Source organism: Pecten maximus, chromosome 8 (assembly GCF_902652985.1).
Source record: "Pecten maximus chromosome 8, xPecMax1.1, whole genome shotgun sequence".
NCBI classification, from domain to species: Eukaryota; Metazoa; Mollusca; class Bivalvia; order Pectinida; family Pectinidae; genus Pecten; species Pecten maximus.
Window position 1 is genome coordinate 22,450,312 of NC_047022.1, and position 22,796 is coordinate 22,473,107.

The following is a 22,796-nucleotide window of genomic DNA, read 5'->3' on the forward strand; positions in this document are numbered from 1 at the left end:
ACATCATTTGTTCTCACGTATAATGACCAAGACATCTTTTGTTCTCACGTATAATGACCAGGACATATTTTGTTCTCACGTATAATGACCGGGACATCATTTGTTCTCACGTATAATGACCAGGACATCATTTGTTCTCACGTATAATGACCAGGACGTCATTTGTTCTTTTAAACGTATAATGACCAGGACATCTTTTGTTCTCACGTATAATGACCAGGACATCCTTTGTTCTCACGTATAATGACCAGGACGTCATTTGTTCTCACGTATAATGACCGGGAATCATTTGTTCTTTTAAACGTATAATGACCAGGACATCTGTTGTTCTCACATATAATGACCAGGACATCGTTTGTTCTCACGTATAATGACCAGGACATCATTTGTTCTCACGTATAATGACGAAGACACAATCTTTTGTTCTCACGTATAATGATCAGGACATCTTTTGTTCTCGAAGTATAATGAACAGGACATCTTTTGTTCACAAGTATAATGACCAGAACATCTTTTGTTCTCACATATAATGACCAGGACATCATTTGTTGTCACATATAATGACCAGGACATCTTTTGTTTTCACGTATAATGACGAAGACACAATCTTTTGTTCTCCCGTATAATGACCAGGACATCGTTTGTTCTCACATATAATGACCAGGACATCCTTTGTTCTCACATATAATGGCCAGGACATCCTTTGTTCTCACATATAATGACCGTGACATCTTTTGTTCTCATCTATAATGACCAGGACATCGTTTGTTCTCACGTATAATGACCGGGACATCTTTTGTTCTCACATATAATGACCAGGACATCTTTTGTTCTCACGTATAATGACCAGGACATATTTTGTTCTCGCGTATAATGTCCAGGACATATTTTGTTCTCTCAGTATAATGACCAGGACATCGTTTGTTCTCATATATAAAGACATGCATCCTTTGTGTCCATATATAATGAATAGGCCATTCCAACACATCATGATATGAACATCCGATATTTTCACATTCAAAAGGCGAAAAGTCTTGAATCCCTCATATGAATAGTAAGAAACAATGGCAAGATAAGTACCCTGATCTGTACATGTTGAAAGTTGAGAGGAGTATTCTTAAACAGTTTTGGTTTTTACATATTTAACTCTTGTAGGTTATGCATTGAAAATAAGTCAAGGTCACCCATATATATAAGGAAATTTATAGAGCTTAATCCCAGGTATTTGCTGGCCAAATAAAAAGTTGTTAATGGTTTCCATGTTAGGTCTTCAAGATACATCCATAAATTCCTTGTAATACTCAACCTTTTTACTTACATTTCAACCCTTCTCTCTCAGCCAGCTTTCATATGCTGGTTCTGTTTTTTTTTTAAGTAAAGTTCATTAGGGTTGGTTGGTTCTGTAATGCATCTTTGTGGAAGCTTAAGATACTGCTATGTAGTCATAAACATCACATGGACAAAATACAATTATGACAATATGAAAATCTCATCACAGAGTTTTATTTACAAATCATACTTCATGTTTCAGTCACATGCACAAATAATGAACCACAAATTCCCTCGGACATATATCACATCTCTCATTTCAAACAGTTATTCCGTAAAGATTTTAAATATCACAACCACCAAGCCCATACAAAAGTAGACTTTACTTGGGGTAAGAATATTTGAATACATGTGTATGCAAAGTATAAGCAATATAAACTTCACTGTGGACATCTAGTGGTTTACCATCACTCTCTATACAGCTACCACTGGTGGTAATATTCCTCTAGTGGTTTACCATCACTCACTATACAGCTACCACTGGTGGTAATATTCCACAAGTGGTTTACCATCACTCGCTACACAGCTACCACTGGTGGTAATATTCCACTAGTGGTTTATACCATAACTCGCTATACAGCTACCACTGGTGGTAATATTCCATTAGTGGTTTTCCATCACTCGCTACACAGCTACCACTGGTGGTAATATTCCACTAGTGGTTTACCATCACTCGCTACAGAGCTACCACTGGTGGTAATATTCCTCTAGTGGTTTACCAACACTCACTATACAGCTACCACTGGTGGTAATATTCCTCTAGTGGTTTACCAACACTCGCTATACAGCTACCACTGGTGGTAATATTCCACTAGTGGTTTACCAACACTCGCTATACAGCTACCACTGGTAGTAATATTCCTCTAGTGGTTTATCATCACTTGCTATACAGCTACCACTGGTGGTAATATTCCACTAGTGGTTTATCATCACTCGCTATACAGCTACCACTGGTGGTAATATTCCACTAGTGGTTTATACCATCACTCGCTATACAGCTACCACTGGTGGTAATATTCCACTAGTGGTTTACCATCACTCGCTATACAGCTACCACTGGTGGTAATATTCCATTAGTGGTTTACCATCACTCACTACAGTTACCACTGGTGGTAATATTCCTCTAGTGGTTTACCATCACTCGCTATACAGCTACCACTGGTGGTAATATTCCACTAGTGGTTTACCATCACTCGCTATACAGCTACCACTGGTGGTAATATTCCTCTAGTGGTTTATCATCACTCGCTATACAGCTACCACTGGTGGTAATATTCCATTAGTGGTTTATCATCACTCGCTATACAGCTACCACTGGTGGTAATATTCCATTAGTGGTTAACCAACACTCGCTATACAGCTACCACTGGTGGTAATATTCCTCTAGTGGTTTACCAACACTCGCTATACAGCTACCACTGGTGGTAATATTCCATTAGTGGTTTACCAACACTCGCTATACAGCTACCACTGGTGGTAATATTCCTCTAGTGGTTTACCAACACTCGCTATACAGCTACCACTGGTGGTAATATTCCTCTAGTGGTTTACCATCACTCGCTATACAGCTACCACTGGTGGTAATATTCCACTAGTGGTTTATACCATCACTCGCTATACAGCTACCACTGGTGGTAATATTCCCCTAGTGGTTTATATTACCAACACTCGCTATACAGCTACCACTGGTGGTAATATTCCACTAGTGGTTTACCAACACTCGCTACACAGCTACCACTGGTGGTAATATTTCACTAGTGGTTTACCATCACTCGCTACACAGCTACCACTGGTGGTAATATTCCACTAGCAGGATATCATTATCCTTTTACAGCTATCACATGTGGTAATATATTGACACTTGTTTTCTAGTACAGTTTTAGTTCATATATATTATGTTCATTGTCAACATCATTCCCATTTTTTTGAAATATTTAATTGTTCAAGGTGACTTTCTATTGAATAGTGAGGTCGCTTCTCCAGCCATTTTTCTTCATTCACTTTCTTTATCTGTGTAGAAAAATCTTCTCTGTAGCCAGCTTTTCTCAACGCTTTTGCAGATCCATGTTCCTCTTCCTGAAATGAAGCATCAAACAATTTTAAAACCAATATCATTTTTGCAGCAGTGCTATTTTCAAACATTCATTATAATCTAATGTTATTTGATTGGAAACCAAGCATTTTTTAATTACAAGAAGACAAGAGGCCCATGGGCCTTAACAGTCACCTGAGATTTGAAATATTTCAGTTAATCTAATTGACCCTTTTTTGGCCCCACCCATCAGTCCAATGGGGTCTGTCAGGGCCAACATGTGCATATCATTAAGCTGCCATCCCATGCTGATAATGTTAGGAAAGTTAGAATGAATTCCAATAGAAATCAAACAAATAATAGTCAAAAATGTGATTTCCCTTTATAAACTATAGTAAAGTTTACCCCCTCCCCATGGGCAAACTTGAGACCCCAGGGTCATGAAATTCACAATTTTGATAAAGCACTATAAGACCTTTCAAGCTATGAAGAGCATTTGATTCTACCTTATATGGGTCTTGAGAAGAAGATTTTTGAAATTTCAGTCAATTTGACCCTTTTTGGACATGCCCATCAGCCCCTGGTGGTCAGTCAGGGCCAACATGAGCATACCATCAAACTGTTATCCCATGCTGATAATATTAACCAGGTAAGAATGAATTCCAATACAAATCCAACAAATAATAGTCAAAAATGTATTTCCCTATATAAACTACAGTGAAGTTTACCCCTTCCCCAGGAGCAAACGTAATACCCCAGGGTCATGAAATTCATAATTTTGGTAAAGCACCATCAGACCCTTCCATCTATGCAATGTATTTGATTCTACCTTATATATTGGTATTGAGAAGAAGATTTTTGAAATTTCAGTCAATGTGACCCTTTTTGGCCCCGCCCATCAGCCCCTGGGGGTCAGTCAGGGCCAACATGTGCACACCATCAAACTGTTATCCCATGCTAATAATGTTTACCAGGTTAGAATGAATTCCAATAGAAATCCAACAAATAATAGACGAAAATGTGATTAAAGCACCATAATACCCTACCAATGATGAAGAATGTTTGATTCCACCATATCTCAGTGTAGAGAAGAAGATTTTTGAAGTTTTAGTCAATTTGACACTTTTTCACAATTTTGGTTGACCTTCAGACATAGAAGCTTTCTGCCAAATTTCATTGAATTTGGTGTAGCGGTTTTTGAGAAGAAGTTGAAAATGTAAATTGTTTACGGACGCACAATGCACGTCGCACGACGACGGACAAAAGACTATTAGAATAGTTCACTTGACTTTGTCTCAGGTGACCTAAAAATGTCAGCCTTAATCAAGTGATTTTAAAAACAAATAATTCCGGATATATATATCTTACATGAGTTATGAAGGGTTTGCTTATAATTTCCATATTTCTTGCATTCTGTAGAAAATTCTTCACAGCTGTTGCCTTGTGAGTGTTTTCAACTCTTCGTATCACTTTGTTTTTCCTGCAACACACAGATGATAAATAACAATTTAAAGATATAAATTAATGATTAACTGAAAGGTCATATGAACATGTTCAAATATACATGTACAAAAATGTATATCAATTCACCGACATTGTAATTTTAAGGACTTACATTGTAGAAATTGTAATCTACACATTTACATCCAAGTGTGCATATCTTAGTGTTGAAAAAATTCTTAACAATTACCCTGACAGAAATCAAATTCAGGATTTTCAAAATCTCATCGGAGATTCTCAATGCCACATCTGAAGTTATTTGTTGGATGCTAAATATGGGAGAAAATGGGAAATTTTCATTTTTATAACTCGAGTCTACCAGCTGTACCTTTCCAAAGGTCTGTGGTCAAGCATGCGCACTGGTCATTATATATATACAAATTCTGGTTTCTTTATAGGGGTTTAGAATTTTGTATTAAGTTGATTACACCAATTTAAAATATCTTTTTTTGCCAGGAAGATGGAATAGGCTATTCTTCAGACCTACCAGATTTACTTCCCTCTGTCCCCCTCTATCATTACTTGAAGCTAAACAGTAAAGAAATAAGCTTGACAGCCTATGGGGCTGAAAAAGTGAAATTAGGATGTTTCTTTCATACTTGCTCTAAAAGATGTGCAATTCAACATTACTACATTTTTCGACAAATCTCTTTGAAACTTGGTGATATATACTGTCTATGACGTATTTTCCTGAAAAGAATTTTGATTCAAATTTTTTTTGCAAAAATGACTCCCTTTATTTATTTCCATACCCCCTACCCCAGTTTCCTTAATCCGAAGATGTTTTACTGGCCTTTTAAAAATCTGATATGGGCCAACTAACTTTAGGGGAAGGGGAAAAGGCCATATTTGTAATGTGAATCATGTGATGATAAGACTATCTGAAATTATTTGTCAGGTCATGGGAACGTAGTCATTACAAATATGGCAATACATTTGACTTGTAGTTCAACATGTGTTGTACAAGACACAAATTTTAAAGGGGTGCATTGCATGCTCATAATCACAGGCACTTGCATAATGTGAATTTTATTTAATTTTGTATATATATATATATATATATATAGCAGGGGTCTGTTTACTGTGGGAAACACATACAGGTATTTGCATATAAAATGTGAATCTTCAAAGACATGACCGGGGTTTGTGTATTGGTACTTTTACCACTACACAGACCCCTGCCATATATATAAAAATAAATACAAGAGATCCCAGAGGGATCTTGGCGCCCACCATTGAATGATCTTTATAGGTTCCATGTCAGATTGATCTTTTCTCTACTTTTCCCTTCCTCTAAGTCTTACTAATCTGTAAATTCAGAAACAGCCCTCTAGTACTTTTCAAACAAGGGGAACCTATATATAAAATTTAAGATTTAGCGATAATTGCTGTCTGTTGTTTTCGGATTGGTCCCAAAATGCAACACCAGGGACCAAAGGGAACCTACATATGAAATTTGAGAAAGATCCCTTCAGTACCTTCTGTAAAATAGCGATAACAAACTTCAATTGTCAAAATACAAGATGGCTGCCTGTCGGGCAGGTTGTTTTCTGACTGGTCTCAAAATCCAATATGTATAACTAGGCACAGAGGGCAACCTACAAATGAAATTTCAGAAAGATCCCTTCAGCAATTTCTGAAAAATAGCGATAACAAACTTCAATTGTCAAAATCCAAGATGGCTGCCTGTCGGCCATGTTGTTTTCCTATTGGTCCCAAGATGCAATATGTAGAACTACAGACCAAGGGGAACTTACAAAAACGTTTGAGAAAGATCCCTTCATTACTTTCTGAGAAATAGCGATAACAAACTTCAATTGTCAAAATCTAAGATGGCTGCCTGTCGGCCATGTTGTTTTCCGATTGGTCTCAAAATGCAATATGCATAACTAGGCACCGAGGGGAACCTACATATGAAATTTGAGAAAGATCCCTTCAGTACTTTCTCAGAAATAGCGATAACAAACTTCAATTGTCAAAATCCAAGATGGCTGCCTGTTGGCCATGTTGTTTTCCGATTGGTCTCAAAATGCAATATGCATAGCAAGGCACCAAGGGGAACATACATATGAAATTTGAGAAAGATCCCTTCAGTACTTTTTCAGAAATAGCGATAACAAACTTCAATTATCAAAATCCAAGATGGCTGCCTGTCGGCCATGTTGTTTTCCGATTGGTCTCAAAATGCAATATGCATAACTAGGCACCAAGGGGAGCCTACATATGAAATTTGAGAAAGATCCCTTCAGTACTTTCTCAGAAATAGCGATAACAAACATCAATTATCAAAATCCAAGATGGCTGTCTGTCGGCCATGTTGTTTTCCGATTGGTCTCAAAATACAATATGCATAACTAGGCACCAAGGGGAACATACATATGAAATTTGAGAAAGATCCCTTCAGTACTTTCTCAGAAATAGCGATAACAAACTTCAATTATCAAAATCCAAGATGGCTGCCTGTCGGCCATGTTGTTTTCCGATTGGTCTCAAAATGCAATATGCATAACAAGGCACCAAGGGGAACATACATATGAAATTTGAGAAAGATCCCTTCAGTACTTTCTCAGAAATAGCGATAACAAACTTCAATTATCAAAATCCAAGATGGCTGCCTGTCGGCCATGTTGTTTTCCGATTGGTCTCAAAATGCAATATGCATAACTAGGCACCAAGGGGAACATACATATGAAATTTGAGAAAGATCCCTTCAGTACTTTCTCAGAAATAGCGATAACAAATTTCAATTGTCAAAATCCAAGATGGCTGCCTGTCGGCCATGTTGTTTTCCGATTGGTCTCAAAATGCAATATGCATAACTAGACACCAAGGGGAACATACATATGAAATTTGAGAACCAGAGGGATCTTGGCGCCCACCATTGAATGATCTTTATAGGTTCCATGTCAGATTGATCTTTTCTCTACTTTTCCCTTCCTCTAAGTCTTACTAATCTGTGTAAATTCAGAAACAGCCCTCTAGTACTTTTCAAACAAGGGCAACCTATATATAAAATTTAAGATTTAGCAATAATGGCTGTCTGTCGGCCATGTTGTTTTCCGATTGGTCCCAAAATGCAATACCAGGGACCAAGGGGAACGTACATATGAAATTTGAGAAAAATCCCTTCAGTACCTTCTGTACAATAGCGATAACAAACTTCAATGTTCAAAATACAAGATGGCTGCCTGTCAGCCAGGTTGTTTTCTGACTGTTCTCAAAATCCAATATGCATAACTAGACACAGAGGGCAACCTACAAATGAAATTCAGAAAGATCCTTTCAGCAATTTCTGATAAATAGCGATAACAATCTTCAATTGTCAAAATCCAAGATGGCTGCCTGTCGGCCATGTTGTTTTTCGATTGGTCTCAAAATGCAATATGCATAACTACGCACTGAGGGAAACCTACATATGAAATTTGAGAAAGATCCCTTCAGTACTTTCTGAGAAATAGCGATAACAAACTTCAATTGTCAAAATCCAAGATGACTGCCTGTCGGCCATGTTGTTTTCCGAATAGTCTCAAAATGCAATATGCATAACTAAGCGCCGAGGCAAACCTACAATTGAAATTTCAGAAAGATCCCTTCATAAGTTTCTGAGAAATAGCTATAACAAACTTCAATTGTCAAAATCCAAGATGGCTGCCTGTCGGCCATGTTGTTTTCAGATTAGTCTCAAAATGCAATATGCATAACTAGGTACCGAGGGAAACCTACATATGAAATTTCAGAAAGATCCCTTCATAAGTTTCTGAGAAATAGCTATAACAAACTTCAATTGTCAAAATCCAAGATGGCTGCCTGTCGGCCATGTTGTTTTCCAATTGGTCTCAAAATGCAATATGCATAACTAGGCACCAAGAGGAACCTTTATATGAAATTTCAGAAAGATCCCTTCATAAGTTTCTGAGAAATAGCGATAACAAACTTCAATTGTCAAAATCCAAGATGGCTGCCTGTCGGCCATGTTGTTTTCCGATTAGTCTCAAAATTCAATGTGCATAACTAGTCACTGAGAGGAACTTACATATGAAATTTCAGAAAGATCCCTTCATTAGTTTCTGAGAAATAGCGATAACAAACTTCAATTGTCAAAATCCAAGATGGCTGCCTGTCGGCCATGTTGTTTTCCAATTGGTCTCAAAATGCAATATGCATAACTAGGCACCAAGAGGAACCTTTATATGAAATTTCAGAAAGATCCCTTCAGTGCTTACTCAGAAATAGCGATAACAAACTTCAATTGTCAAAATCCAAGATGGCTGCCTGTCGGCCATGTTGTTTTCCGATTAGTCTCAAAATACAATATGCATAACTAGGCACTGAGGGGGACCTACATATGAAATTTCAGAAAGAGTCCCTTATTAGTTTCTGAGAAATAGCGATAACAAACTTCAATTGTCAAAATCCAAGATGGCTGCCTGTCGGCCATGTTGTTTTCAGATTGGTCTCAAAATGCAATATGCATAACTAGGCACCAAGGGGAACCTAAATATGAAATTTGAGAAAGATCCCTTCAGTACTTTCTGAGAAATAGCGATAACAAGAATTGTTTACGGACGGAGGGACGGAGGGACGGACGGACGACGGACCACGGACGCAGGGCGATTTGAATAGCCCACCATCTGATGATGGTGGGCTAAAAATCCCTTCAGTACTTTCTGAGGATTAGCGATAACAAGAATTGTTTACGGACGGACGGACGGACGGACGGACGGACGGACGGAGGGACGGACGACGGACCACGGACGCAGGGCGATTTGAATAGCCCACCATCTGATGATGGTGGGCTAAAAATTCACATCATATAGTTCTATGCATGCACCTGTGCTCCTGCTAAGCTACCCCCTCCCTCTCCACCCAAACTTTTATAAATACAAGTACGACAGAGATAAAATAAACTTAAAGAGAAATAGCTGACGTATGATTAGACTACTTTACCCTGCAAACGGCTGTCCGCCAAGACTTTTGTATCTTTTGAAATACCCCAATACACATGTGAGTCGCATCTTCACTGAGCCTTCTCCAACACAGTTGACCTTAACCTTGGTCGACCGAATGCGACTGTTCTGGTATATATTAGTTTCGTATTATATGCAAAAACCGAGAAAATGTGATGCGATATTTTGCAGTGATTTAAACGAGAGATGAAAAATGTGGAAGTATTTAAGACTACACTTCTGTCGAAATTTCTGAATCAATTTACACTTCTATGATAAATCTTATTTGTTTGTGCGAAACTAAATTTATAATGAAAACAAATATGGCGGCTCGCATGTGCATGCGGTTACAGCTTATGCGAAAATCGAAGTTAATAATAGAAACAGCTTTCCTTAAGGGTAATTGATGTGACTGTTCTTGTAGTGGTGTATTACATATTTATTCGCATTTCAGACTTCTTTGGCAATAGTTATGGCTGATGTGCACCAACCATGTTTGGTGAGCAAGTCTTGACCTTTACTCGGGCTTGTTCGATGTCACATTTCAGGCTAATAAGCTAGCTAAATCCGTTTTCATTTTTGCGGTCCAAACGGTTAGACCGGTCTTGTTCGTTTATGAAATAAAGACGGACCTGGTGATTTTTTTTTTGACGAGCCTTGACAAAGACTCCCGAGGCCTGTATTAACATTTGCAGGTCCGTCAAGATATTTGTTTGGAAATATTACATTTAAAAACTGAATGAACCGGTTTGTCCGCATAAACGAACAAGCCCATGGGGTTCTAATGTTAATATCGCCTTTAAAGCTGCATGTGAGAGTTTAACATCATAAGTCGACCCATACAGAAAACGAACATTTTCCCAACCTCAAGTGTATTGCAAGAACGTCAGAAAATTTGAACTAATGTAATTTCACGCACAAGTCTTGACATACCTGCAGATGTTGTAAGACTTGTAAGAAACTAACATAAAATCACTAGGTTTTTGTTTTGTTTTTTAAATCAACCATAATTGATCATCTTTGATTCACACACCTTTTGGGTCACGGTAACAAAAAAGGCCTTGGTTGCATTTAATATTGCTGTCCTATTCTCGCATGTCTAAATGTAGAGATTATAAGTTCATCTTACTAGCTCAGACTGCGGAAATTTCCCTTAAGCCTAGTGGTAGGATGTTTGCATTGAGAGCGAAAGGCCGCTAGTTGAGCCCCAGCACAGGCAGGGTATTTTTCATTACTCCTTCCTATTGTAGCGGGACTGGACTGGGTCGATCATCGGTGACCAGGTAGCTCAATTGGTAGAGCATCCGGCTAGTGTTCGGAGGTCCCGGGTTCGAACCCCGGTCTGGCTGCTACATTTTCTCCTCTCCTGTTACAAAATTGGCGCCCAACTAAAATACCCACGGTGGTGGTATAATGGTCTCGTGTGTCTTCGAGGGCGAAGACTTGGAAAAAAGGAGGGAGGTGTGTAGCGGGACTGGACTGGGTCGATCATCGGTGACCAGGTAGCTCAATTGGTAGAACATCCGGCTAGTGTTCGGAGGTCCCGGGTTCGAACCCCGGTCTGGCCGCTACATTTTCTCCTCTCCTGTTACACTAATATAATTTTAGGCATGGCCTATGTGAGAGCGCAGCAATCCCGGTGCCCATGGAATTCGAGAAACAAGCACACATAATCTAGTCTACTAGAATAGTAAATCCCACGTGATTTGTTTCATCTATGCGGAACGTAGTACAGTTTCCGATGGTGTGAAATGTAAAACAGACTGGTCGTATCACTGCCTCAAATATCATGTGAATTTAAATACATGCTTTATTTAGCGTAAGATATATATATAAGATATATATAATATTGTAATGTTTTTAAAACTCGAGGATCAAGACCGTGATTTCGATGCTAATTTATTTACGGTGGTCACATGACTCCTCGAATACCGCGAGATCTGCCGAAGTTTACCGAGTCCACACATCACGTGGTATGCAACTCGAACGGACCGGAGCTGCACTCGTAAAACACCGGAAATATTTTCGTTGAAAATTATACCGTTACGTTTTGAATATAAAAAATTAAGAAATTGTTCGAGATAAATTTTATTAACAAATTCTAACTAGTGTGAAGTCAAACATTTGCATATTTTTAAAATGTTGATATTTTGTTATCTCCTGAGAATGTGACTTTGAATACAGTCTTGCGCAACACTGGATCTTCTCGTGACTTCCTGTTTCCGGTTACTGAGAAAGTTTTTGAACTCTAAGTATATTGGGGGAAAAGGGGGGGTTTCCGAGACATCTCTACCATTAAGTTCGCTATGCGAACGGGCTTCGCCCGTTCGAGCTGCGCTCTCTATTATACACATATTTCCCAGGGGAATCTCCAATTATGGCTGGAAAAAGACAAATTGGTCTTTACCTGTGTAGGGAAAAAGAGAGCTGACAAGTGTATGACATTATAATGATGAATTGTTGACTATTGTTTCCCTGAAGTCATGCTTTTAAATAACTATGATTTTCATGTCAAAATGTTAAAAAAAACATACTCAAAATTGCTTTTATTACAGGATTAAGCATCGCAATGAAGTGTGCTGAGAAGTTCTTACTTTTGGCTGTTCATAGGGTATTTCCTAAACCTGGCACGTCCTTAAATGACCCTGGCTGTTAATAGGACGCATACATTAAACAAAATAAAAAAAAATAATAATAAATCTTCTAATTGCATTTTGCAGATACATGTAAAAGAACTTTAAGAAATCCAAAATGGCGGCGTCCTGTCCTCAGTGAATTATTTTATAAGCGACAAAGAATTGGACCAGAACCTGAAAGGCATCCATCTGCATTCGGAATATGGTATGTTTATGTACCAATAATTTGGTAAAATTTCTTAGATTTCTTCTATCTTCTTCAATACAATACTTTTTCTTATGACTCAATACAATTAAAAATGAAACATTTAATAATTTAACAATTCTTGTAACTCACTTTTTATCACTGTGAAGCAATTGTTATAGTAACATAATCTATGTACATCATGTGTATTGGTAGATTATTCAATGTATGACTCGAATCAGAACAAAAATTAGAAATTTTGGAACACTTTGATTTAATTATTGTGTAAAAAGCCTGGTACAATGTATATTGAAAATCTTCATTAAATGCTTCATCAGTTTCAGATCGACTTCTGTATTTGAATAAACAATATATACATAATAAAAACAATTGTCTCATTCACATTGTACAGCATGTCAAATGTATTATTGTTTTTTTTTTTTTTTTTTTTGCAGGAACTATGATTCTGAGGTGTTTGCATTTGGTAAAAGATTAGGTGAAGACTTTAAAGATGAAGCACTTAAAAAAGCTTTGGTTCTAAGGTAATGTTTACCTCAAAGTTTTAATTTCATTTGGTTTGACTAACCACCTGAGATATATTAGGATTTAATTTCCTTAGCTGATCAGTTCAAACTCCTCAAAAATCAAGCTCCGTACAGACTAGTTTAACAGTGAACATGACACATACCATGCTTCCTCAGTTTAATTTTCTGTTACAGTGTACATTTTCTGTTTACTTTCAGATCATATCAAGAAGAAGAAGATAAGGCAAATCAAATTCTTTTAGATGAAGAAAGTCTAGACATAGATGGAGAGTCGGTGGAACACAATGAACAGCTGGCAGAACAAGGTTAGTGATTTCACTGTTGTAGGCATCATTACCTCATGTTTCCCCATCCCAGCTTTTAAAATCTTATTGCATCTTGAATGAAGGGAGACCTTTTGTATTAGTACTGGTTCTCTTTCTTGTTCTCCAAGTGCAAATTTGTCTACTACATAATTTTTTATCAGACAATAACTTTAAAATCATTTAAGATACCTAATGAAAAAAAATCTGTATACTTGCACGTTTATCATCCCATTGACCAATTGCAGTGCATTGGATCATTGTGACGTTGACCTCAGGGTTTTCCTAGTAAAGAGAAGCGAAACATATGCTTTTGGTCTAATCTCAAAAACAATCTCTGGTTAGTCTTATAAGTTGTATGCAAGCAATATGAAATTCAAATTTAGCTCCACTGCTAAAACAATAAATTTAGAACTGAGGGCTATAGAAAGAATACAATGTAGCAGCCAAACAGCTGGCAATTAAAATCTAAACTTGTGAATTTAATTCAATGTATGTTGTGTCCAATACCAGGTAAATTCTTAAATTTGACTGAATTTCCTCCCTTGGATTATTTGATGGACAGATAAATAATGGGCTATGATATTGTTTGATATGACATCATTTTATGCCAAATACTGTCTGATGATAAGAAAAGACCAAAAATTTAGCACTGGATTGTGCATGAGAACTCATTGATGAGAATACCATTATATACTGTACATCTGCATATATATGAGATAATCGTGTGTGTATTCTGATACTGTTCTGTGTTAACAGGAGAACAGCTGACGTCCAGGTATGTGAAGGCATACCTTCGGGCGATGTATCCACAGATGTTTGAGGAAGGCATAAGGTGAGCATAGTCATATTACTGTATCAGTGAGCATAGTCATATTACTGTATCAGTGAGCATAGTCATATTACTGTATCAGTGAGCATAGCCATATTACTGTATCAGTGAGCATAGCCATATCACTTTATCAGGTGAGCATAGTCATATCACTGTATCAGTGAGCATAGTCATATTACTGAATCAGTGAGCATAGTCATATTACTGTATCAGTAAGCATAGTCATATTACTGTATCAGGTGAGTATAACCATATTACTGTATCAGTGAGCATAGCCATATCACTGTATCAGTGAGCATAGTCATATTACTGTATCAGTGAGCATAGCCATATTACTGTATCAGTGAGCATAGTCATATTACTGTATCAGTGAGCATAGTCATATTACTGTATCAGGTGAGTATAACCATATTACTGTATCAGTGAGCATAGTCATATTACTGTATCAGTGAGCATAGTCATATTACTGTATCAGTGAGCATAGTCATATTACTGTATTGAGTGAGCATAGTCATATTACTGTATCAGTGAGCATAGTCATATTACTGTATTGAGTGAGCATAGTCATATTACTGTATCAGTGAGCATAACCATATCACTGTATCAGGTGAGCATAGCCATATTACTGTATTGAGTGAGCATAGTCATATTACTGTATCAGTGAGCATAGTCATATTACTGTATCAGATGAGCATAACCATATTACTGTATCAGATGAGCATAGCCATATCACTGTATCAGTGAGCATAGTCATATTACTGTATCAGTGAGCATAGCCATATTACTGTATCAGTGAGCATAGTCATATTACTGTATCAGTGAGCATATTCATATTACTGTATCAGTGAGCATAGTCATATTACTGTATCAGGTGTGCATAGCCATATTACTGTATCAGGTGAGCATAGCAATATCACTGCATCAGTGAGCATAACCATATCACTGTATCAGTGAGCATAGCCATATCACTGTATCAGTGAGCATAGCCATATCACTGCATCAGTGAGCATAGGCATATTACTGTATCAGTGAGCATAGCCATATTACTGTATCAGTGAGCATAGCCATATTACTGTATCAGGTGAGCATAGCCATATCACTTTATCAGGTGAGCATAGCAATATCATTGTATCAGTGAGCATAGTCATATTACTGAATCAGTGAGCATAGCCATATTACTGTATCAGGTGAGCATAGTCATATCACTGTATCAGTGAGCATAGTCATATCACTGTATCAGTGAGCATAGCCATATCATTGTATCAGTGAGCATAGTCATATCACTGTATCAGTGAGCATAGTCATATTACTGTATCAGTGAGCATAGTCATATTACTGTATCAGTAAGCATAGCCATATTACTGTATCAGGTGAGCATAGCCATATTACTGTATCAGTGAGCATAGTCATATTACTGTATCAGTGAGCATAGTCATATTACTGTATCAGTGAGCATAGTCATATTACTGTATCAGGTGAGCATAGCCATATTACTGTATCAGTGAGCATAGCAATATCACTGCATCAGTGAGCATAGTCATATCACTGTATCAGTGAGCATAGTCATATCACTGTATCAGTGAGCATAGTCATATCACTGTATCAGTGAGCATAGTCATATCACTGTATCAGTGAGCATAGCCATATTACTGTATCAGGTGAGCATAGCCATATTACTGTATCAGTGAGCATAGTCATATTACTGTATCAGTGAGCATAGTCATATTACTGTATCAGGTGAGCATAGCCATATCAGTGTATCAGTGAGCATAGCCATATTACTGTATAAGTAAGCATAGCCATATCATTGTATTGAGTGAGCATAGCCATATCACTGTATCAGATGAGCATAACCATATCACTGTATCAGTGAGCATAGCCATATTACTGTATCAGTGAGCATAATCATATCACTGTATCAGGTGAGCATAACCATATCACTGTATCAGATGAGCATAGCCATATCATTGTATTGAGTGAGCATAGCCATATCACTGTATCAGATGAGCATAACCATATCACTGTATCAGATGAGCATAGCCATATCATTGTATTGAGTGAGCATAACCATATAACTGATCAGGTGAGCATAACCATATCACTTTATCAGGTGAGCATAGCCATATCACTGTATCAGTGAGCATAGCCATATTACTGTATCAGTGAGCATACCGTAGTCATATTACTGTATCAGTGAGCATAGTCATATTACTGTATCAGTGAGCATAGCCATATAACTGTATCAGGTGAGCATAGCCATATTACTGTATCATTGAGCAGAGTCATATTACTGTATCAGGTGAGCATAGTCATATCACTGTATCAGTGAGCATAGTCATATTACTGTATCAGTGAGCATAACCATATAACTGATCAGGTGAGCATAACCATATCACTTTATCAGGTGAGCATAGTCATATTACTGAATCAGTGAGCATAGCCATATTACTGTATCAGTGAGCATAGTCATATTACTGTATCAGTGAGCATAGTCATATTACTGTATCAGTGAGCATAGCCATATCACTTTATCAGGTGAGCATAGCCATATCACTGTATCAGTGAGCATAGTCATATTACTGTATCAGTGAGCATAGCCATATCATTGTATTGAGTGAGCATAGCCATATCATTGTATTGAGTGAGCATAACCATATCATTGTATTGACTGAGCATAACCATATCATTGTATTGAGTGAGCATAACCATATTACTGTTTTGAGTGAGCATAACCATATCATTGTATTGAGTGAGCATAACCATATCATTGTATTGAGTGAGCATAACCATATCATTGTATTGAGTGAGCATAGCCATATCATTGTATTGAATGAGCATAACCATATCATTGTATTGAGTGAGCATAACCATATTAGGGTATCAGATGAGCATAGCCATATCACTGTATCAGATGAGTATAACCATATCATTGTATTGAGTGAGCATAACCATATCATTGTATTGAGTGAGCATAACCGTATTACTATATTGAGTGAGTATAACCAAATTACTGTATCAGATGAGCATAACCATATTACTGTATCAGATGAGCATAACCATATCATTGTATTGAGTGAGCATAGCCATATCACTGTATCAGATGAGCATAACCATATCACTGTATCAGTGAGCATAGCCATATTACTGTATCAGTGAGCATAACCATATCACTGTATCAGGTGAGCATAACCATATCACTGTATCAGATGAGCATAGCCATATCATTGTATTGAGTGAGCATAGCCATATCACTGTATCAGATGAGCATAACCATATCACTGTATCAGATGAGCATAGCCATATCATTGTATTGAGTGAGCATAACCATATAACTGATCAGGTGAGCATAACCATATCACTTTATCAGGTGAGCATAGCCATATCACTGTATCAGTGAGCATAGCCATATTACTGTATCAGTGAGCATACCGTAGTCATATTACTGTATCAGTGAGCATAGTCATATTACTGTATCAGTGAGCATAGCCATATAACTGTATCAGGTGAGCATAGCCATATTACTGTATCAGTGAGCAGAGTCATATTACTGTATCAGGTGAGCATAGTCATATCACTGTATCAGTGAGCATAGTCATATTACTGTATCAGTGAGCATAACCATATAACTGATCAGGTGAGCATAACCATATCACTTTATCAGGTGAGCATAGTCATATTACTGAATCAGTGAGCATAGCCATATTACTGTATCAGTGAGCATAGTCATATTACTGTATCAGTGAGCATAGTCATATTACTGTATCAGTGAGCATAGCCATATCACTTTATCAGGTGAGCATAGCCATATCACTGTATCAGTGAGCATAGTCATATTACTGTATCAGTGAGCATAGCCATATCACTGTATCAGTGAGCATAGCCATATTACTGTATCAGTGAGCATAGCCATATTACTGTATCAGGTGAGCATAGCCATATCACTGTATCAGTGAGCATAGCCATATCATTGTATTGAGTGAGCATAGCCATATCATTGTATTGAGTGAGCATAACCATATCATTGTATTGACTGAGCATAACCATATCATTGTATTGAGTGAGCATAACCATATTACTGTTTTGAGTGAGCATAACCATATCATTGTATTGAGTGAGCATAACCATATCATTGTATTGAGTGAGCATAACCATATCATTGTATTGAGTGAGCATAGCCATATCATTGTATTGAATGAGCATAACCATATCATTGTATTGAGTGAGCATAACCATATTACGGTATCAGCTGAGCATAGCCATATCATTGTATTGAGTGAGCATAACCATATCATTGTATTGAGTGAGCATAACCGTATTACTATATTGAGTGAGCATAACCAAATTACTGTATCAGATGAGCATAACCATATTACTGTATCAGATGAGCATAACCATATCATTGTATTGAGTGAGCATAACCATATTACTGTATCAGATGAGCATAACCATATCACTGTATTGAGTGAGCATAACCATATCATTGTATTGAGTGAGCATAACCGTATTACTATATTGAGTGAGCATAACCATATCATTGTATTGAGTGAGCATAACCGTATTACTATATTGAGTGAGTATAACCATATTACTGTATCAGATGAGCATAACCATATCAGTGTATCATGAATATACTCTTTATAGCTGACAACCCTGAATTAACACCACTGTTTTGATTTTCAGTGCTATCCATGACTACCTTGTATCTGATGAGATGTTCGCCTACATAGGGAGTCAGCTAGGTCTAAAGGACATCATTATGAAAATGGTAATTATTTGTCCTAGTCTGTTGATCTGGAGGCACAGTGGTAAGAAGTCACTGTTGTCTAGTGGTTGGGTGTAGGGCTTCATGATCGAAGGGTCATTAGTTCAAGTCCCAGCACAGACACTGTATCCTTGAACACTTTACTGTATAGTGTTTCAGTCAACTACTCTGTGAATTAGGGGGCCGCAGTGGCCGAGTGGTTAATGTGTACCAACACTTTATCACTAGCCTTCCACCTCTGGGTCACGAGTCTGAAACCCACATCGGGCCGTTGCCTTGTACTGACCGTAGGGTGGTGGTTTTTCTCTGGGTTTTCCCGCTTTCCTCCACCTCCAAAAACCCGGCACACCCTTAAATGATCCTGGCTGTTAATGAGACGTTAAATAAAAGAAACCAAACCAAACTCTGTAAATTCAGTATGTGATCATGATGTTAGTTGAACATGGCTAAATGCCCTATAACCAGAGGTAATAAAAGTGAACCACCTTAAAATAGCTATGTTGTTGTGATAGGTGGTACTAACCAGAACTTCAAATTATTATCATTGTTTCCCTTACACCCTAGCTGGCTTCATATCTCGGACTAGAGTGATACTCTCTACAAGGATTTAACATTGATTTTTTGGAAATATAAGACAAAAGAAAAATTTTTAGGCAAGAATTAGTATTCTTCTTGGTGTAAACACCAAGAATCAAAATGAAATTAGGGACTTGCATGCTTTTCAAAATTATTGTGCCTAACTCCTTCAGAATTCTAGCTCATTTTGAATTAAAGTTTACTACTTTGGATCGTTGTTTTTTTTTGAATTTCAGGAATATCCACCCTCAGAGGAAGATTACTGTATTACAATGAAGGCTGTGATTGGAGCTCTGGCAGAAAGCCAGGTAAGGACTTATTGGTTATTGGAATTTATCAAAGTAGATTTGGTAATTTGATATACATGTATCAAATTATAGAAGACGAATTAACATAAGCTTTAGGCTTGTTTTCGAATCCTTACATTCATGTAATGTGTACAACTTTGCTGTTTACAAAATAAAATACTGTTTAAACCAAATTATAGAAGGAGTTTGATAAATTCCACATTATTAAGTCACAAGTGGAAGGTTCTGTTTATCACAAAAATAAATAATTTGAGAGTAATCTTTCAAATTAATTTCTATATAAGGCAGGCAGATTTCAACTTGGACAGTATGTGTTTCTCTACAGAGATAATTCTGGGAAGTTATACCTGTTTTCAGGATGTTGCTCGAGCTGAAGCCTTTGTGAGAGACTTTATCATCGTCCAGCTTGCGGCAGAGGATATAAATGAGATCTGGGATGTTGTCAACCCTATGGGACTGCTTACGGACATACTAAAAAAGATGGGCATGTCACCTCCAGAACCGAGGTAAATACAGATGTATCTTGTAAATACTTCAGGAAATATTTTAATATTTTATCTGGTATCAATGTCAGACTTAGATAAATGATGCATTTACTTTATTGCTGGTAATATTCGCAGAGGATTTATTTTTGCTATATCTGTAATAATTAAATACAGTTAAAAAATAAATTTTGTGCGAAATTTAATACCGTCTTGGTCTGACTAAGACAACCATGAAACATTAGCCCTGTGAAATTTAACAGAAATATAGTATCATCACACAATCAATTACCTACCATGTATTTTACTATTATCCCACTACAGCAGAGACATACCTCGGTATTTAAATAAAATCAGATCCTAGTAAACACTATATCATTGTGAAAGATAATACATCTTTGATGATTGTATCCTCACATTACATGCATTTGTAACTAAGTAATGAACATTTTGGCTGCAGAACTGATCAAACTAGCAAATTGATCTAATGACTTCAGGAATAACAAAATCATAATTTTTTTTCAAATCCATAGGTGACCTGTGATTATAAAATGTAAGAATGGCAGACAGTGTAGACAGATTTAGGATCAAATGTGTAAAGAGATCAAATTATGTGTATTGTGTGAGTTTTCCTGTGCCCCCAGTCCCGTCCCGTCCCGTCCCGTCCCAATGCAATGTAACTAGCTAATCTCAGGAACTGCTGATGTGATCCTCACCAAACTGTATTTTGGGATGTCAAGTGGCTGTGGGAGAATTTAAGTCTAGTTTTCTTAAAATTTAGTCTGTATATTCACCAAAAGTATATCACTCTATTTGTGATTGTATTTGTTGCAGGTTGATTTTATTAAGCTGTGTACCGGGTATATGTATATTACCACATTTTTTTCTTTATATTTTTTTTTGCAGGTTGATATGGAAATCTGGTGCATCAACAGTTCTGTCTGTGTACCATGTAGGGCTGTATAGTGATAGGAAGCTTATAGGAAGAGGTATGGACTACGTATTTACTTTCATTATCAAATTTTCATATCAGTTAGCAATAGGGGAGGTAAGTGAAGCTGGGTATACTGGAATCCAAGTGTCTTTCTGGAGACAAGTTATTCTCTCAATCACTTTTGATGAAACTTTTTTCACAAAGTACCTATTAAAACAGCTGTGTACTTCACAATTTATTTTTCATTTTTTTAATTTCTCTTGGAGTCACACCCCTTCAATGATTTTCCTTACAGAATATTTTATTTGGAAGCATATGGTAATACAGGGTATTAAATTTAAAACTTTTGAGTTGTAGCTCCAGTTAAGAAATTATGATTTCTTGTGTAGATAAAAAGTAGATTGTAACCATACATATTTATATGTTGTAGCTCCTGGTGAAACTGTGTTGATAGCAGAGGAGATGGCGGCACGTGATGCATTGAAAAAATTTATGAACACTCAGGACAACAGGTCACCATTAAAATTTCGTGAGGCAGTGGAAAATTTACAGATAGATTATGAAAGGAAAAATGCCAGTATTAGTGAAATTTATGCGGGATCCTGAGGTTAAATAAACAATTAAATATTTATATCGTCATTGGACCCATGAAAATGCTGACATCACAGTAAGCCACAAGTATATGAATATGATCATATTGTGAGTTGACAGACTTGTTCTTTATTGTGTAAGGAATGCATTGATACTCTGATTCAGAGGTCAACTTTAACTTCAGTACATATACACAGTTAAAGCTGGCAGCATCAGGTGTATTGCGCTGGGTACAAAGGATTATCTCCCTTTGATATTGGTAACAATAAGAACAATATGTAGCTGTATTTATAGCTGTTGAATTTTCCTAGCAATTAGTTTCTAATATGTAATGGTTGAGATTGACAATAAAATAGATACTTGAAGAATATTTGATTTCATTTTCTTGAATTTTCTTTGCAGATTCACCATGTATTAAAAATAACGACATGAATTAAAAAAAATAAGACTTGAGACTAAACAAGAGGCCCAATGGGCCTATATTGCTCACCTGTCATTAGTCAGAGAAGTGAGTTTAAGATTTGAGGTGGAAGATCTTTGACTTCAATGACCATAAACACTATCAATATGTAGTATCTCGCACTGAAGCTCTGATGATGTAATAAATGAATATAAACATTCCAGTGACCTTGAGAAAGTTGTAATCAGAGACATGCCGAAGAGCAACACATTTTTAGCTCACCTGGCCTGAAGGGCTGGTGATGGTCTTTTCCAATGGCGCAGCGTCCATCCTCTGTCCCTTCATCTTTATAGCATTCAATCCTTTTTACTTGTTGGAAAAAATGTTACACATATGGGTCTCCTGAACTTGATAAGAAGATAATTGGGGTTTTTAAC

The 22,796-nt window shown here is 37.0% G+C and overlaps 2 protein-coding genes across 2 annotated transcripts; one reads left to right on the forward strand and one right to left on the reverse strand.

The window, feature by feature from the left end:
- Positions 1–1,483: 1,483 nt before the first annotated feature.
- LOC117332795 lies at positions 1,484–9,927 on the reverse strand. The gene is made up of 3 exons (XM_033891831.1): positions 9,809–9,927; positions 4,730–4,841; positions 1,484–3,405 (listed from the first exon to the last, which is right to left on the reverse strand). Exons 1-3 carry the CDS (start codon positions 9,874–9,876, stop codon positions 3,241–3,243), a joined length of 345 nt encoding a protein of 114 aa, XP_033747722.1. The 5' UTR covers positions 9,877–9,927; the 3' UTR covers positions 1,484–3,240.
- Positions 9,928–10,121: 194 nt separating this feature from the next.
- LOC117332798 (39S ribosomal protein L44, mitochondrial-like) lies at positions 10,122–22,329 on the forward strand. Its single transcript, XM_033891834.1, has 10 exons — positions 10,122–10,206; positions 12,528–12,648; positions 13,083–13,169; positions 13,371–13,477; positions 14,234–14,309; positions 18,987–19,071; positions 19,881–19,952; positions 20,310–20,458; positions 21,341–21,423; positions 21,799–22,329. Exons 1-10 carry the CDS (start codon positions 10,131–10,133, stop codon positions 21,972–21,974), a joined length of 1,032 nt encoding a protein of 343 aa, XP_033747725.1. The 5' UTR covers positions 10,122–10,130; the 3' UTR covers positions 21,975–22,329.
- The last annotated feature ends 467 nt before the right edge of the window (positions 22,330–22,796 follow it).

Excerpts from the sequence above, each read along its gene's own strand:
- LOC117332795 (XM_033891831.1), bottom strand. The coding sequence starts at position 9,876 with ATGCGACTCACATGTGTATTGGGGTATTTCAAAAGATACAAAAGTCTT. Across the intron at positions 4,842-9,808 it reads GGCGGACAGCCGTTTGCAGG|GAAAAACAAAGTGATACGAA; the intron begins GTAAAGTAGTCT and ends TGTGTGTTGCAG. Across the intron at positions 3,406-4,729 it reads GCAAACCCTTCATAACTCAT|GAAGAGGAACATGGATCTGC; the intron begins GTAAGATATATA and ends GCTTCATTTCAG.
- LOC117332798 (XM_033891834.1), top strand. The coding sequence starts at position 10,131 with ATGGCGGCTCGCATGTGCATGCGGTTACAGCTTATGCGAAAATCGAAG. Across the intron at positions 20,459-21,340 it reads ATGTCACCTCCAGAACCGAG|GTTGATATGGAAATCTGGTG; the intron begins GTAAATACAGAT and ends TTTTTTTTGCAG. Across the intron at positions 21,424-21,798 it reads TAGGAAGCTTATAGGAAGAG|CTCCTGGTGAAACTGTGTTG; the intron begins GTATGGACTACG and ends TATATGTTGTAG.